The sequence below is a fragment of the Poecilia formosa genome, unplaced genomic scaffold (genome assembly GCF_000485575.1).
Source record: "Poecilia formosa unplaced genomic scaffold, Poecilia_formosa-5.1.2 Scaffold142, whole genome shotgun sequence".
NCBI lineage: Eukaryota > Metazoa > Chordata > Actinopteri > Cyprinodontiformes > Poeciliidae > Poecilia > Poecilia formosa.
In genome coordinates this window covers 920,773-934,849 of record NW_006800081.1, presented here as the reverse complement: position 1 = coordinate 934,849, position 14,077 = coordinate 920,773, and the positions used below count along the sequence as shown (strand labels likewise).

The following is a 14,077-nucleotide window of genomic DNA, read 5'->3' as shown; positions in this document are numbered from 1 at the left end:
CACATTTTTTTGTGTGTATTTTGTAAAATGAACATGAATGGGTGCTGAGGTGAAGCCATCATTCTTATCCTGAATGTTTGCTGTTTTACCTTCAGAGTCCATTTCTGTAAACTGGTTATGGCAGTTGAGACTGCAGTGAATAGAGGAAATAGACCAAATTTCCTCTGTTTGATGAAATGCTCCAAAAATATCAGCGAAAGACGAAGCGAGTAAATTATCCAGGGATTTGATAAAAGTATCTTGTGTTCCTTGAAAATGATTCTTTTTTTCTTTTTTTTTTTTTTTTTACTTGAGATGATTGGAAAGCAACAAAAGTTGAAACGTCTCAATAATCATGAAACGGTGGTCTACGCTAGAAACGTGGCGCTCGGGACGGGATATTACAGCACCGACAAAGCCACATTCGAAACATGAATTTTGTTTTGGTGTTTCCACCTCTCATATCTGAATTTGGAATTTCAAAGAGATGCTTCTTCTCAATGCCTCGCAATAGCAAAATTAGTAGAAAAAAGAAAGTGTAAGGTAACCACTGTTTAAAGAGATAAAACGAGAATGAGATCGGTACGGAGATGCATGGACATGCTTTTGCATATTTTCTGTTCACCTTTCACCAGAATAAATATAGGTGATGCTGAAGGTCAACTGCAAAAGTTCAACACTTGAAACAATCCAGAAAATACTGCTTATGTGTGCCTGCATATCAGATCATTACTTCCCCTCATACCAACATCCTACTTTACCCAAGGAGGTAGGTAAGGTGGGAAGTCGGTAAAAGACAACCGTAGAAGAATGTTAAACACATGGCAGCTAAATAAACTTTCACATGTTTAAGTTTGGCACAGAATGTCCTCGATGGCTGAATAACTAAACTTCTTTTTTTTTTCTAAATCCAGGGTAGTGACACAAATTGCAGATTATGAAAAGGGTTAATTTGCCCAAAAATGTGAGCAAGGTCCACTGACGGCTGTTACCAAAAAAAAAAAAAAAAAAAAGCACAGTACATTTGTGAATCATCACAGCACTGTGATGTCCGAAGTATGACAAAACGTACCATGAACTTGTATGACATATGTACATTTGTACATACCATTAATAATCTATTGTTGTTCAGACTGAGACAACCAGACACAGGGGAAAAATAAAAAAAGATATTAATTTAAGCCTGTTTGGGCATATAAGATATTATCTGACAAGGCATGCCGACACTTCCTTACAATGACCACTGTGTACCACACAGCTACACATACACAATTATGAGGCATAAAGTGCAAGAGGACATGCCTGTCACAAGTTGGTTAATTAGGTTATCATTTATAGACAATAGCGATTGTTTCCGAAACAGAATAAACACATTGGCAGTAATCATAAGCACCCTTTCCTACTGTGCCTCGTTCATTTTGAATGTTTGACAAAAGGGTTTGGAATGTAACGTCATGCTCATATTAAACGATACTCTCCAACATTACACGTTTATAACCTATGTACATTTCTCCTGTACTCAGAAATATTGTTTGTACGTCATCTTCCGATTGCATTTCTTTCACTCACATGTTTTTGGTCTTTTTTGGTCGGTGGGGAATACAACAGTTTTCAAGGGGAGATATGTAAACTATAAATAACGAAAATTTTGTGTTAAACCTCAACAACAAGGGGTGTTATCAGTGGCATGAGAACTCAGGACATAAAAATGGCTCACGAAGCTAAATCCATTTCCATCCAGGTCAGAACATCTCCTGGTGAAGTGAATCTAAGCTGCTGTTTAAGCCCTGGATACAAAGGTGACTGCTTTACACTTGACAGCCTGTGTTATCAATGTTTGAGACCCTTATTTTGAAGTAAGAAAAGAAGCAGTTCTTGAGTAGCCCAGACAGGGTTACGAACTTCCTATGGCCAGTTAACACAAGGCCACAAAAACATTGGAGAAACCTTCATTTATTTAGTAGCATTTGGAATACCTGGTAAAATAAGAAAAGTTAGCCAAAGCTGCTAAAGATGCTGAAGTTGACATGGCAACTTCCTATTGGTGTGAAACTAAAGGCCAATATCACTTTTTTCTGGTGACTCTGGACTTAACTTGATCATTCCTGGTTCAAAATCTAAAATACTTAAGACTGTTCAAATTTTAAAACGCAGGAAATAAATTAATAAAAACCTACACTGCATGGGTGAAAACACTAGACTGATATAGTCTGCACTGATTATAGTTTATTTAAATCAGATTGTGATTTACAAAACCTGCATTTGATTGGCAAGACAACAGAAATCTAAGGCTACGTTCACACATAGTAGATTGATGCTTAATTCCAGTCCTTTCCTAAAATGAGTTTTTGCTTGTTCATGTTACTAATTAAATGCAATCAGGTTCCTGTGTGAACAGCTGAGACCCCACTGCAATCCACATGTGCAGAAGAATGTACACATCACACAGGAGACAAAGATCAATTTTGAATTTGTGGCGAAATGGGAGGCGACGGTGCTGTCACTGCATTTCCATTGATTAGCTTCATCCAGTGTCATCACTGCTTGTCTAAGTCTGGCTTCTTCCAGCGCAGAATTATGATGCGTGTCTTACGTCAGCGACGCAGAGGTCAGACAGAAGGCGACATGACAGTTCTGACAGCAGACTTTGTCAGATTCATATGTGACTTAGTGGCACCAATCAGACTTTTTGGGGGGTGAAAAGATTGGAATTTGGCTTGTGAAAGTCAGATATGGGTTGCATTTGGGCCAAAAATTGGGTCTCAGTTTCCATTTATGTGAACAATAGCCTTAGTTTTCCTAAAAAAAATGTTTCATTTTGTTCTCAAGACTTGAGATTGATGTATTGTCCCACCCCTAGTATCAACTGAGGGACCGTCCTTATGAATGATGAATAATCATTGTTATTTTTACCAAAAAAAAAGTTTGTTTTTGATCATTTCACTCACTAAACCATGTAAAAGTGTTAAATGGAAACATGCTTGTTGCTTCAAACAAAACCCCTACTTCTTTTTCTCATCTCTCTCCAAATTCACACAACTGAATAGTTAATTTTGACCTGATAATTTCATGTTAGCATTTGAATGCAAATGATCTGTTTGCTTTATTCATTGCAACAAATGCTTGAAAGAGAGGAAAGAGTACAACACTGCATTGTGCAGATTTTTTTTACCAATCTTTGAATTTGCAAAAAAGGGTCTTGATTCCATACGTTCCGCGTCACCTATCTTTTAAAAGCTGAAATGAATGTAAACTCCGATACACAACAGGAACATCTAGGATCAAATAAGCTTAAAGCTTAAGATGAAACATGGCACTGATTAAAAAATGGTCCATAGGATCACAAAACATGATCACTTCAAAGAGTACTAAATTACACAGTAGGCATTTGTTCCCTGTATAATAAATGGAACACACAAACACCAAAAAAAGGGGAAAAAATGCTACAATGAAGTGTTAAAAAAAACTTCAAAAAAGCACTGTAATGAATGTCCAATTCCCAGGCACAGTCTCACAGTACTTGCTTGTAGCACGATATCCTATACACCTAGCATGCCAAAATAAAAAAGAAAAAAAACAAACAAGCCCATGGGAAAAATTTGTCCTACATTTTTCCCCTCAATAAACTTCAAATGGTTTCTCTGGCCCATGGGCTTATCAGGATAAAAAGTACCAAAACTCCATTTCCCACTCTGCTTAACTTCCGTTCCCAGTTACAACTTCTGCTGAGCAGAGACACCCTTCCAATAATCAAGGATGTCATGCAGGTCCTCGCCTTTAGCAAACTGCACCTTCTTTCGAAGAGCGTTTCCAGCTGTCACGTAACAGGCCTCGTCGCGAGGCCCTTTTCGGTATGGACGAAAGCGCTCCCAGATGCGCAGCGAGCTCTCCGATGAGTACTCTGGGCTAGAAGAGTATCCAGAGTAACTGGAGTGTTGGCGGGCAGGGGAAAGCTGGGAATAGGATGCTGCGTCCCTGCGGGATCGTGTCAGGGGTTTTAGAAAAGAAACCCGCTGGGCTGGGGAGCTATGGTGGGACCCTTGGTAGTAAAGAGCTGGGACAGAGTGGCGGTGCTCCGAGCAGTGGTAGTCCTGCTGCACGTCCAGCTGCTGCTGCTGCTGCTGAAAGAGCTGGGACAGAGTGGCGGTGCTCCGAGCAGTGGTAGTCCTGCTGCACGTCCAGCTGCTGCTGCTGCTGCTGCTGTATCTGCTGTTGCTGATGGTAATGATGTGACTTCTGGCTGTCCGGATGTTGGGCACCAACACCACCACTGTCGCAACCACCACCCCCTCCTCCACAGCTCCCACTCCCTACTAAAGGCAGTCTCTCCAGCGGCTCCCCACATCCCACAGGACTGGCTCGGTCTGGGTACTGCGGCTGTTGTTGGTTACAGGCATCCGGGCTTCTTGGTTCAGGAACGTCCAGACTGTACACTCGAGATCCTCCACGTTCCCTGTCTCGACCTGTTGAGCCACAAGATGTGGTGCTGCTCTGTTTTTTGACAGCATTTGCCATAACAACAGCTGCATCTGCACTCATTTGCCGCTGAATGGGACGTGCAGCTGTGGCTGGGGGAGGGTGCCTGTACGGGGGAGAGACAACGAAGCCCCCGCCAGTGATCCCTGGTCGCTCAGAGAGAGGGGTGTTTAGTGCAGGCAGGGGCGGAGGAGGTGGTATTTTGTTTGGAGCAATGACCTGACACGTCTCTGTCCCTCCTGGGATTAGGCCACGGGTAAGGGGGGAGGTGCTGGTGGGCGGTGGGGAGGTGGGATTGTTAGAAGCCGTATGGCTAGTCGAGGTGCCTGAAGCAGCAACTGCTGCTGCATCAAGTTTAAGGGCATCAATACAGTTGTTAATAATTTGGTTAACTTTGTCCACCTCCATGGCAATGGTAGAAATCTCCGAGACGGAGCCGTGCCCGTCGTCATCTGAATCATCGGCAAGATCGGTTCCGTCGTCATCCCTCAGGTCGTCGCCCCTTCTCCCACCATGGCCACCGTCCCCCACTCTTTCCATCCCAGCCCCTCCAGTTCTCACATCCATGTAGTTTCCTTTGCTTGTAGCCATTGCTTCGGAGAAGGCTGAGGCCATCTTTTCCACTTGAGGGATAGAGGAAAGTCTCGAGGAGGTAGTGTTTGCAGAATGTAGCAGTCCAGAGCTGGAGGACGTGGACAGTTTTCCGCCATGGTGATGCTGATACTGGTGATGCTCCCTGGACTGCTCCTGAAGCTTTTGGACTGCCGATGGATCATTTGCTACTGCTGCTGCCACCTCCGGCCCGTAACGCATTTCAAGAATAGTTTTTTTCACAGAGATGGACTTTTTCTTCTCGTCATGCATTCGTTTTTTACGAAGACAGTAGTAGACAATTCCTATGACAATGAGCATGCCGAAAAGGCAGCCTACAATGGTCATTATGTAGTGAGTAGTGGTTGAGGGAGTGGGGAGCATATCGTCCCGATTTTGGCCTCGCGTGGTAAACTGGAGACAGGTGTGGTTATAACGCTGAGAGTTACGGACAGAGCACACACAGAAGGTGTAATTATTGCTAGGTCTAAGCTTGTCGAGAGTTATTTTTTGTATCATCAGTTTCAAATTGGTGACATCAGATGCCATTGAGTAGTTGTATTGTGTAAGAATGTACATTTTGCTGAACGGCCTTGGAATTTTTATAATGACGGAGGCTGACGACGAAGAGACATGTTGGAGCTTAATGCTCGGGCTCAAGCTGTCGTCTGTGGATGAAGACGATGGGGTGGGTTGGTAGTATGGCCCGACACCACCAAACATGTCCGGCCCAATCCCAGAAGGACCGTCGATATCTGGTGGCAGAGACGTCATTCCTGGAATCATCACACCATCCTTGCAGCGATGGTTCAAAATGTTTTTGGCATTGCGGCCGCTGTGGCTTGAAGAAAAAGAACTCAGTAAGGGGTAGCCATATATTTCCCTTGGTGTTTCACACTGGAGGCGATCGTAAGTGTGCGTCACATTGTTGAAGGATTCGAGCCAGCGCAGGAAGCCTAGAAGATCGCAACCACAGTGGAATGGATTTGCAGCCAGTTCACATACCATCAGGCGGTTCAGAGCTGTGAATGTGACCGGGTCGATGTGGGCGAGTTTGTTGGACGACAGGTCAATGCTGCTGAGGCTGGGGCACTCCCAGAATGCATTGCTTGCAACAACCTCAATGAGGTTGTGCTGTAGGAAGAGGCACTGCATGTGACCGAGTCCTCTCATCATGCCTTCAGTGATATTCGTCAACTTGTTGTAACCCAATTGAAGAACCTAAGAGAAAAAAAAGTATATATATTATGGCAGTTTTCTTACTTGTGTTAAACTGCACACCTAAACTAATGGGAATAATAACAGTTTGCACCGCAGATAAAACAGTTAAAGTTAAGCTCACGCTACTGAGAATTACTCATGATGCTTTTAATGTCTCTTTTGTTCAATAAACATTTATAAAGTTAATTAACAAAGTACTTCACAATGGATTTCTGCACATTTTCCACCTAGATTAGAATTAGTCGATTTTTCTTAAAATTTTAGCAAATATTTCATTCTCTCAGACCAAACAGGCCTCAATGTGCTTTTAATATACTTTTTTTTTTTTAATCACCTGTAAATTGGCTTGTCCTGCAAAAGCGCCGTCCTCAATATAGCTGATTTCATTCTTGGTTAAGTTGAGGTCGGTCAAGTTCGTGAAGCGGTACATGGAACTGAAAAGCACGGCTTTCAGCTTGTTTTCGTTCAGCCTCAAGTCATGGACTGTGTTGTTGATGTGCTGGGGGATAGTCTCATAGGGAGGCTGGTTCTGACTGCATATAGCTAGCCAAACGTAGCCTTTGTCTCCTTCAATGAGCCAGCAGTCCCCGTTGGCCATGTTGGGAAACCAGGAAAAGAAGAGGAGCGAAAAAAGTGTAAGAGGGAGGAGAACTGAAAGAGTGGAAGCACGCAGCATGATGTCAATGAAAAGAAAAAAAAGGTAGAGTGCAAAGGTTATAATCAGGGCAAAGACGAAGAAGGATTTGATTGTAGGATAAGGAAAACCAGGAAAAACTTCCAAAAAAAAAAAAAAGAAACGGGTCTGGGCTGGGTGCTGAAGAAGGAGTGAGGGATTTAGAATGCCTGTCTCAGCATCATGGTGATGAGCAGCAGATCCTTGTTATGTCATAATTTCTTGAGCTACAATTTGAAGGGAAGCAACTTGTCCTCATGCTCTCACTGAAGACTTGACGTCTGTGTAACGCAGTGGCGTGGGACCTCGGAGTGATCTACAGAGGAAAACATAACACAAGAAATGTATTAATACATATGCGCACTATGAATTTTTATGCAAGTCAATTTCTATATGTATTTATTGTGGAAAAAAGAACAGATTTTTGTGGGATGAAAACGATAAAACTCCACCACATTCAACTTTGCGACGCCGAATAATACAGTTTAAACACACAATTTAATTTTAAAAACAAAACCTGCTCTTAGCCTTTATTTCTGCCACATTTTCATCCTTATTTGGTCCTTGACACCAACACATTAACATCAAACCTTTGCTGATAAGTACAATGGAATCTAAGCTAGTGCCCATATTTCATCAGCACAGAGAGAACATTTGTCAGAGACAACGCGGTCTATTAATCACCAAAATGCTTGACAGAACATCTTCTTAGATATTTCTTCCTATAACACTATCCTACCAAAAACCTAAGCTCCAAAACCCATCTGCATGTTGCTTGAATAGCAGTCTAGCATTTACATATGGGGAAGATTAGCTGCCTGTTGCGTCATAGCAGACATTGTCCTCTCGCTTGCTACTAACACACAATATGCACAAATATGCAAATTAAAATGAGCATATGTTCTCTGGGAAATGCGTGCGTGACTATATGGACATACTCGATTATACTGTTTGTATGTTGTTGAACAACAGCATGTGGGAATGCACAAAAGCAAATCTATAGGCAAAGATAAACAGTAGAGTATTAAGTCTGCATCTCCTCATGTGCACCAGAAAAAAGGTCAAAAGTCTGCTTGTACTCCAAATTCACATTTCTTTCCAATTCCAGCGCAAAGAACTGAACTCATTACTGGCTATTCTGGTCCAGGGTCTCCAGAGACGCAAGCAAATAAACCAAGTTCATCATCATTTTCAGTCTGCTTAGTACTGCTGAAAACTGCAAACGTGAATCTATTGCAAAAATAAAGACTATCCTGCAAATAGGAGCCTTTTTGTAAATGTCCTGATTTCAGGAGGATATTGTGATCAGATTAAAAGTGTTTTAGCATCAAAACATTAAGAAATTTAAACTACTGGCCTTTTTCACAGCTTACAAAATAAATCTTAACTCAAGGATATCCTTAAAAATGTGAATGATTTGAAAAGTAGCACCAAAAAAACTGTACAAGTATGTAGATGTTTTTTTTGCTACTATGAGGTTAAAGCGTTACGGATAATTATTTCACGTTGGTTTGAAGTGAAAATACAAAAAATCCATGGGCTTTTCTATCTATTCTAAACCATAATAACTGATTACATTAGCTGAATAAAGAATTTATCCAAATATCTGCAACTTTCCATTTTTTAAATGAATATTTTCATGACAGGAGCAGCTTATTCTGCAGTTTGCAAGCAGATTTTTTTGTAGATTATTTCAAATGTCTGAATATACAATTTGTATAAGCAGAGCCATTTCATTCAACATTAACATTTATTTTAGGATTTATTTGTGCATTTATTTAATTTTTTACGTGTTTCATTCATTAATTCATAATGGTGTGCTATTTTGTGACACTTTTATTTCGAAAACAGCGTAAAGTAAAATCAGAGTTAAAAGTAAAAGTCCTTGAAATACGTAAATTAGCATTACATACTTAAAAGTGAGACTCAAAAAACACAGTTATTAGTCTTCATAAATAAATAAAACTGTGATTGACAAAATAACCTTCCTATTTAAAAATAGATATATTGCTGATATTCTAATTTGTGCTTTTATTTCATGTTTTATTTTTATTTCATGGAGATATTTATTTGCTGGAGTATTTATGAATTTTTTTTTTATTTTTTTATAACAGTATTTGTTTATTTAGTCTTGAATTAAACATCTTTTCATATTTGTACTCAGGATGGATAATACATTTTACTCCCTACTGGAGAAGAGAAACAGAGTATCACAAACCCAAAACAAATTTCAGCAGCGCCCTCTCTTGAAATGTGTTGTGTTGCTCTCTTCTCCCAGGCTTATCCTCTCCACATGAGACATGATCTCATTTGGTGCTCTACATAGCAAAACCCAAAGGGTTCACATGGGGGACATAAGAGACACCGTATGTCTGAACAAACCCATGTTTAGGGATGTGATTACATAATTAGAAATATGGGACAAGAAGTAACACTTCTCAGGGCAAAGCATGTTCATATCATGGACACGTTTGTCGAAAAAAATTAAAAATGTTTTTACATTACCTAATTTTTACATTTACATTTTTACATTACCTAAATTATTATATATATAAAAAAATACAAATAAAAGTAGCGTATCTAATGCGACTTTTCGTTTGTGTTTTAGTTTTAATACCAAACAATCATTTAGGCAGAACGTCTAATTTGTGTGACGTTTGCTAAACCTCAAAATTCTGTAATTATTGGAGCTGAATCCATTGTTTAATATTGCCTTTAGCTTTCTTTTCTCACCGGACCACAAAAGGAGTGCGTTGTTCCTCTTCAATAGAAACTGTAAATGTATTTCAGAAAATGTGAACAAACTGCAGTGTGTCGCTGAGGTGTTCTTTTTCCTCATGTTGAAGTTGAAACAATCTATGTGTAGTTGGAATAAAACATTTTCATATTTAGACAAGTTTTAGCAAGTTTTCATTGCCGTCTTTGTTAATCTTTCTTTTTTTGTTGTTGTTGTTTTGGGGACCTTGGAAGTTACGAAAGCAAGCATCACATCAGCTGCGTCTCGATGCAGATAAGCATCCGGGTCGCTCAGCGTACAAGCTCCAGTTACTCTTTACAGTTGCCATGGAAACAAATATGATTGACAGTGTCAATTTACTCTCGCGCTAAGAGAATAGGATGTTGTTGACATTTGCATCAAATCAGCATGTCTCTTCCACTCCATTACCCACAAGGGTAAAACTCTCCTCCATGAATTCTAATAGCTTCCAATAAGCCTCGGCTGTGACAGGTGGTGGAATTGGAGGGGGTCCGCATCGCCACTACACTATCACCAACATGACTCTTGGAGCCAGGCCACTGTCAGCCCAAATGTAAATTCACTGGCTGGTACCCGTTGCGCCTCCAGTTGCATATGATGCTGTCGCTGCGAATCGCATCGCCTGTGAGTTAAACGCTCTGTACGACATGAGGTGCTAAAACAAGAGACGCACATTTGTATATGTGGGGAATGCAGGGTGATTGGATATTGTGTCTTGCATTTGATTAGTGTTCACACAATCTGTGTGTGGTTAGTGGTTGAGTGATCAAACAGAGGCCTGTTGTACAATAATGCATTGGCAGTGTCCCGTTAAAGATTTTTACTTGTGTTCCTTAACGGCATGAAATAGGCAGAAAATATGAGCTCCAAGTTGTGATTGGTTACTTTTAAGACACCCATCTCGTTTGCTTGCACAGTTTTAATATAGGACAACACTCGAGTCTGTAGAGGCACCGAGCTGGAGCAGAAACACAACATCCACCTGGATCCCAAAATGAAGTTCAATGTGGGCACTGGACAGATGCAACATGTGGACAAAACATTCACTGTATGAGTTTGATAGAAGCACATCTCAGGCCGTTAGAAGAAGCCCGATTTCAGATGCAGATAAACCATCTGACCTTGTAAAGGCAGCGCGGTTTCCCCCTGTGTCTGTGCATTCAAATAGATTTGAAGCAAAAAAGGTAAAACACCATCTGATTTTAAATAGCAAGGCAGAAATATATGTAGCCAGCTTGCTGTGTGCTGTTTAAAATCGATCGCCAAATGCAGTTCTGAAACAGCATGAACTTAACCACGGTGGGATCCTCTGGACTTTATGAAACACAATACAAGTACAGCCCATTTACCCATTTTTATCACAAATAGCACTCCATTTATTTCCACACCATGACTTTCAGGAGCATTTTTTTTTCCAGCCAGCTGACAGGCAGTGCTCAGTAATAAACATCTGAGTGTAACTATGCATATATTATGGAATTATTTTGTGACTATAGGACAGAGTGAATATAGAATTTTGCTAAGGTTATAAAAAAGATCCTGTGCTATGAGCCAAACCATGTTTCCCCATGAAATCGGTCTCAGAAAACATCATCCAAAGATTCATCTCTGCTTTCAGTATGTGACCTGATCTGGAGTATTTAGTACCTCTGATTAAGAGTGGATATGAGGGTGATATGACATGACTGTGGCTGATAGCCTGAGCCTTTGTCTGAGACTCTTATTAAAATAAGAAAGTGAATATTATTTTTTCTGTGTGTGTTTGCTTGTGTTGAGAAAGTCCTCAAATGAAGATTACCTCCCAAGGTGACTGGAAACACTCAGTTGCATAAGCATTTTCTCCAAACACATTCCAAATATCTGGTTTTCTTCACTAAGCTCTCTATAATGTGTTGTCTTCTCGTACACTGAATGTGTCGTTATACACCCAGATTTCGTAAATATACAAAAGCACATGCAGTCTGCTATAACCACTGTTGTTAAAAACAAAACAAATAAAAATAACCCACCGGTCCAATACCTGACCAGCTAATAAAATGTCTTGGTGAGTATTTTTAAATAAGGTTAGACGGTCTCACGGGATAAAATGCCAATTACATATCTGTTTAGGTTGTAGTGAGCCACACCAGCACTCTGTGATTATTTTGGCAGGTGCTGGGAATGTATCTGTCAGCAGCATATTTTCCTACTAGAGCTCTCTAATTGACTGTAGGGGCATGTGTCTGTACAAACTGTGATTACTCCATCAAAACAGCTTTGGAGAGACCACAAAACAGCGAAAGCTGCCTAGCGAATAAACAAAATAGTGACCGATTTGCAATGAAATTAGATTTTCCGTTCAGCTTGTTTTTTTTCCCGTCATGTTTACAATGTTTTGCTTGATGTTTTTTTGTTTTGTTTTTTTTTAAGAGAGCAAAGTAAATGGCTTTGCATTTTGGCCCTATTTTCATCATGACGCTAGAAAATGCTCTTCATTCATCGCACCGTGAGTCAGAAAGGTCTGTGACGTCAAGGATTCATCTCAAGTGGGTACATTCTTGGGTATTTGAATTGATTTCCAGAAATGCTAAAAAGAGAAAGAAAGAAAAGGAAGAAAGAAAGGAAATGAGAAGGAAAACCACGTCTTAATAAAAAACATCTAAGAAGTATTGAACACTTGATGACCACAGAGCGACAAACTTGTACAGAGGAACATTGACGTCACAGAGCAGCGCTCTTGTTTACGGAAGTGATAAAGGATTGCACTGTACTTCCCGGTTGCACTGTAAATTGCCTTTTGTGTGATCATCATCGATGTGATGCATTTTTAAGGAAACGTTTCCCAGAGAGCGTGACAGGACGCGCCCTTAACAATGAAGCCCAAACGTCTCACCTGAAAATTATTTCAGCCAAGTGGCATTTGACCAAAGTTTCATCAGAAACGGTCAAATTTGACTGAAGGCAAATTAATTTGCAAGTTATTGGATTTCCAGAAGTAGGAATCACACAAAAGACACGGATATATACCAAGTGATATTAGATGTCGGTAACGTAATACACATTTGAAACAGACATTCAGAAATCAAAAGATTAACACCTACATTAATGTGTGTGTTTTCTATGTGGGCTAATAGATCTGTATTCTGCCTGAGAGACTCCTCCAGCAACCACAAAGACAATGATCCCTTTTCACTCCCCGCTCTCTTAGTGCTTTCTCTTTTCTCTGTATCTTTTAGCATCACAAGATCTTTGTACTCTCCCCAACTTTCCCTCTCTGCCGTTGCTTTTTATCTCGCAGCTTCTTTAATCCCCCTCAAGCCTTGAAATTTGTTCCTGTCTCCCACTATCCCTCAGTTTGTCTCTTTCTCGCCTCTCTCGCGGTCTTTCCATCGGTTTCACACAGTTGTTGTTGCACTTCCCCGCTGTCCGGGGCCCATTCCCAGGAGAGAAGTCGGTGTAGTGTTGAGAGGTTTAGGCTGTGAGCAAAACATTTCCTCTCCACTTCACACAGGACATAAGGACGAGACAAACACAAGCAGAGCAGTACGAGGCTCCTCTGAGAGTTTAACCTCGTGTAGGTCTGAGAGGAACAGATGATATCGCAGTGGTCATGAGAGAAACTGCTAAAAGCATTTCTACTCTTTTGTTCAGAAGTATTGAGCATGTGCTACTTGTGTCACTACCAGCGGGACTTGAAGGTACATACATCCCTTGTTCAGATTCTGCACTTTTATGTGTTTTGAAAACCAGATATAAAACACTGTTCTAAAATACTGGACTTAGCTAAACTGTACAGGTATTTTACACAACGCTTGTTTAATCTGATAACTTTTTAAATTCCAAATACTCTTAAGTATTTGAATTTTTTAAATATTTGAATCACTTTTTCTTAGAGATATTGTATTATTAATTATCTTAAAAAATATAACTTCAACTCTGTCACTGTGTATTACTTTCTAAAATGCTTGAAATCTGCTAACTTGACCAAGATAAATCTTTTCTCAGGATCTGTCAGTGTCTTCACCGTGTGGCTCCGCCATCATGTCTGTCAAGCAGGAAGCTGCTTTCCCTCAATGACTTTTGAATAAAAAAAAAAACAAAACATAAAATGCACATTATGCTCCTCAATGTTACCAATTATTTTTATTCCACAAGGTATAAATAGTTTCAGCTGTTCTAAGATGGCTTTTGACAGTGTTTATTCTAATTTCTGAGGAGAGCATTTGCGAGGTCAGACTCTGATGTTGGACGAGTAGGAGTCCCACTTCCAGTCTGTGCTCTAGTTCATCCCAGAAGCGTTCTCATAACTTGGGAGCAGGTAACTAGGAGTGTTTGAACTGTTTTTGGTTGAAGATTTTTAGATAATTATCAACAATGGAAACAAAAAGAATAATAAAAAA

The 14,077-nt window shown here is 40.3% G+C and overlaps 1 protein-coding gene across 1 annotated transcript in view; it reads right to left on the bottom strand.

Annotated features, from left to right (window-relative positions):
- Positions 1-588: 588 nt before the first annotated feature.
- elfn2b (extracellular leucine-rich repeat and fibronectin type III domain containing 2b) overlaps positions 589-14,077 on the bottom strand; it is a 71,094-nt gene continuing 57,605 nt past the window's right edge. The window contains exons 3-5 of the mRNA XM_007562890.2: positions 6,602-7,256; positions 4,156-6,267; positions 589-4,100 (exon numbers count right to left, since the gene is read on the bottom strand). Coding sequence (XP_007562952.1) covers positions 3,693-4,100; positions 4,156-6,267; positions 6,602-6,943 — 2,862 coding nt within the window. The 5' untranslated portion in view covers positions 6,944-7,256 and the 3' untranslated portion in view covers positions 589-3,692. The remainder of the gene's footprint in view (positions 4,101-4,155; positions 6,268-6,601; positions 7,257-14,077) is intronic.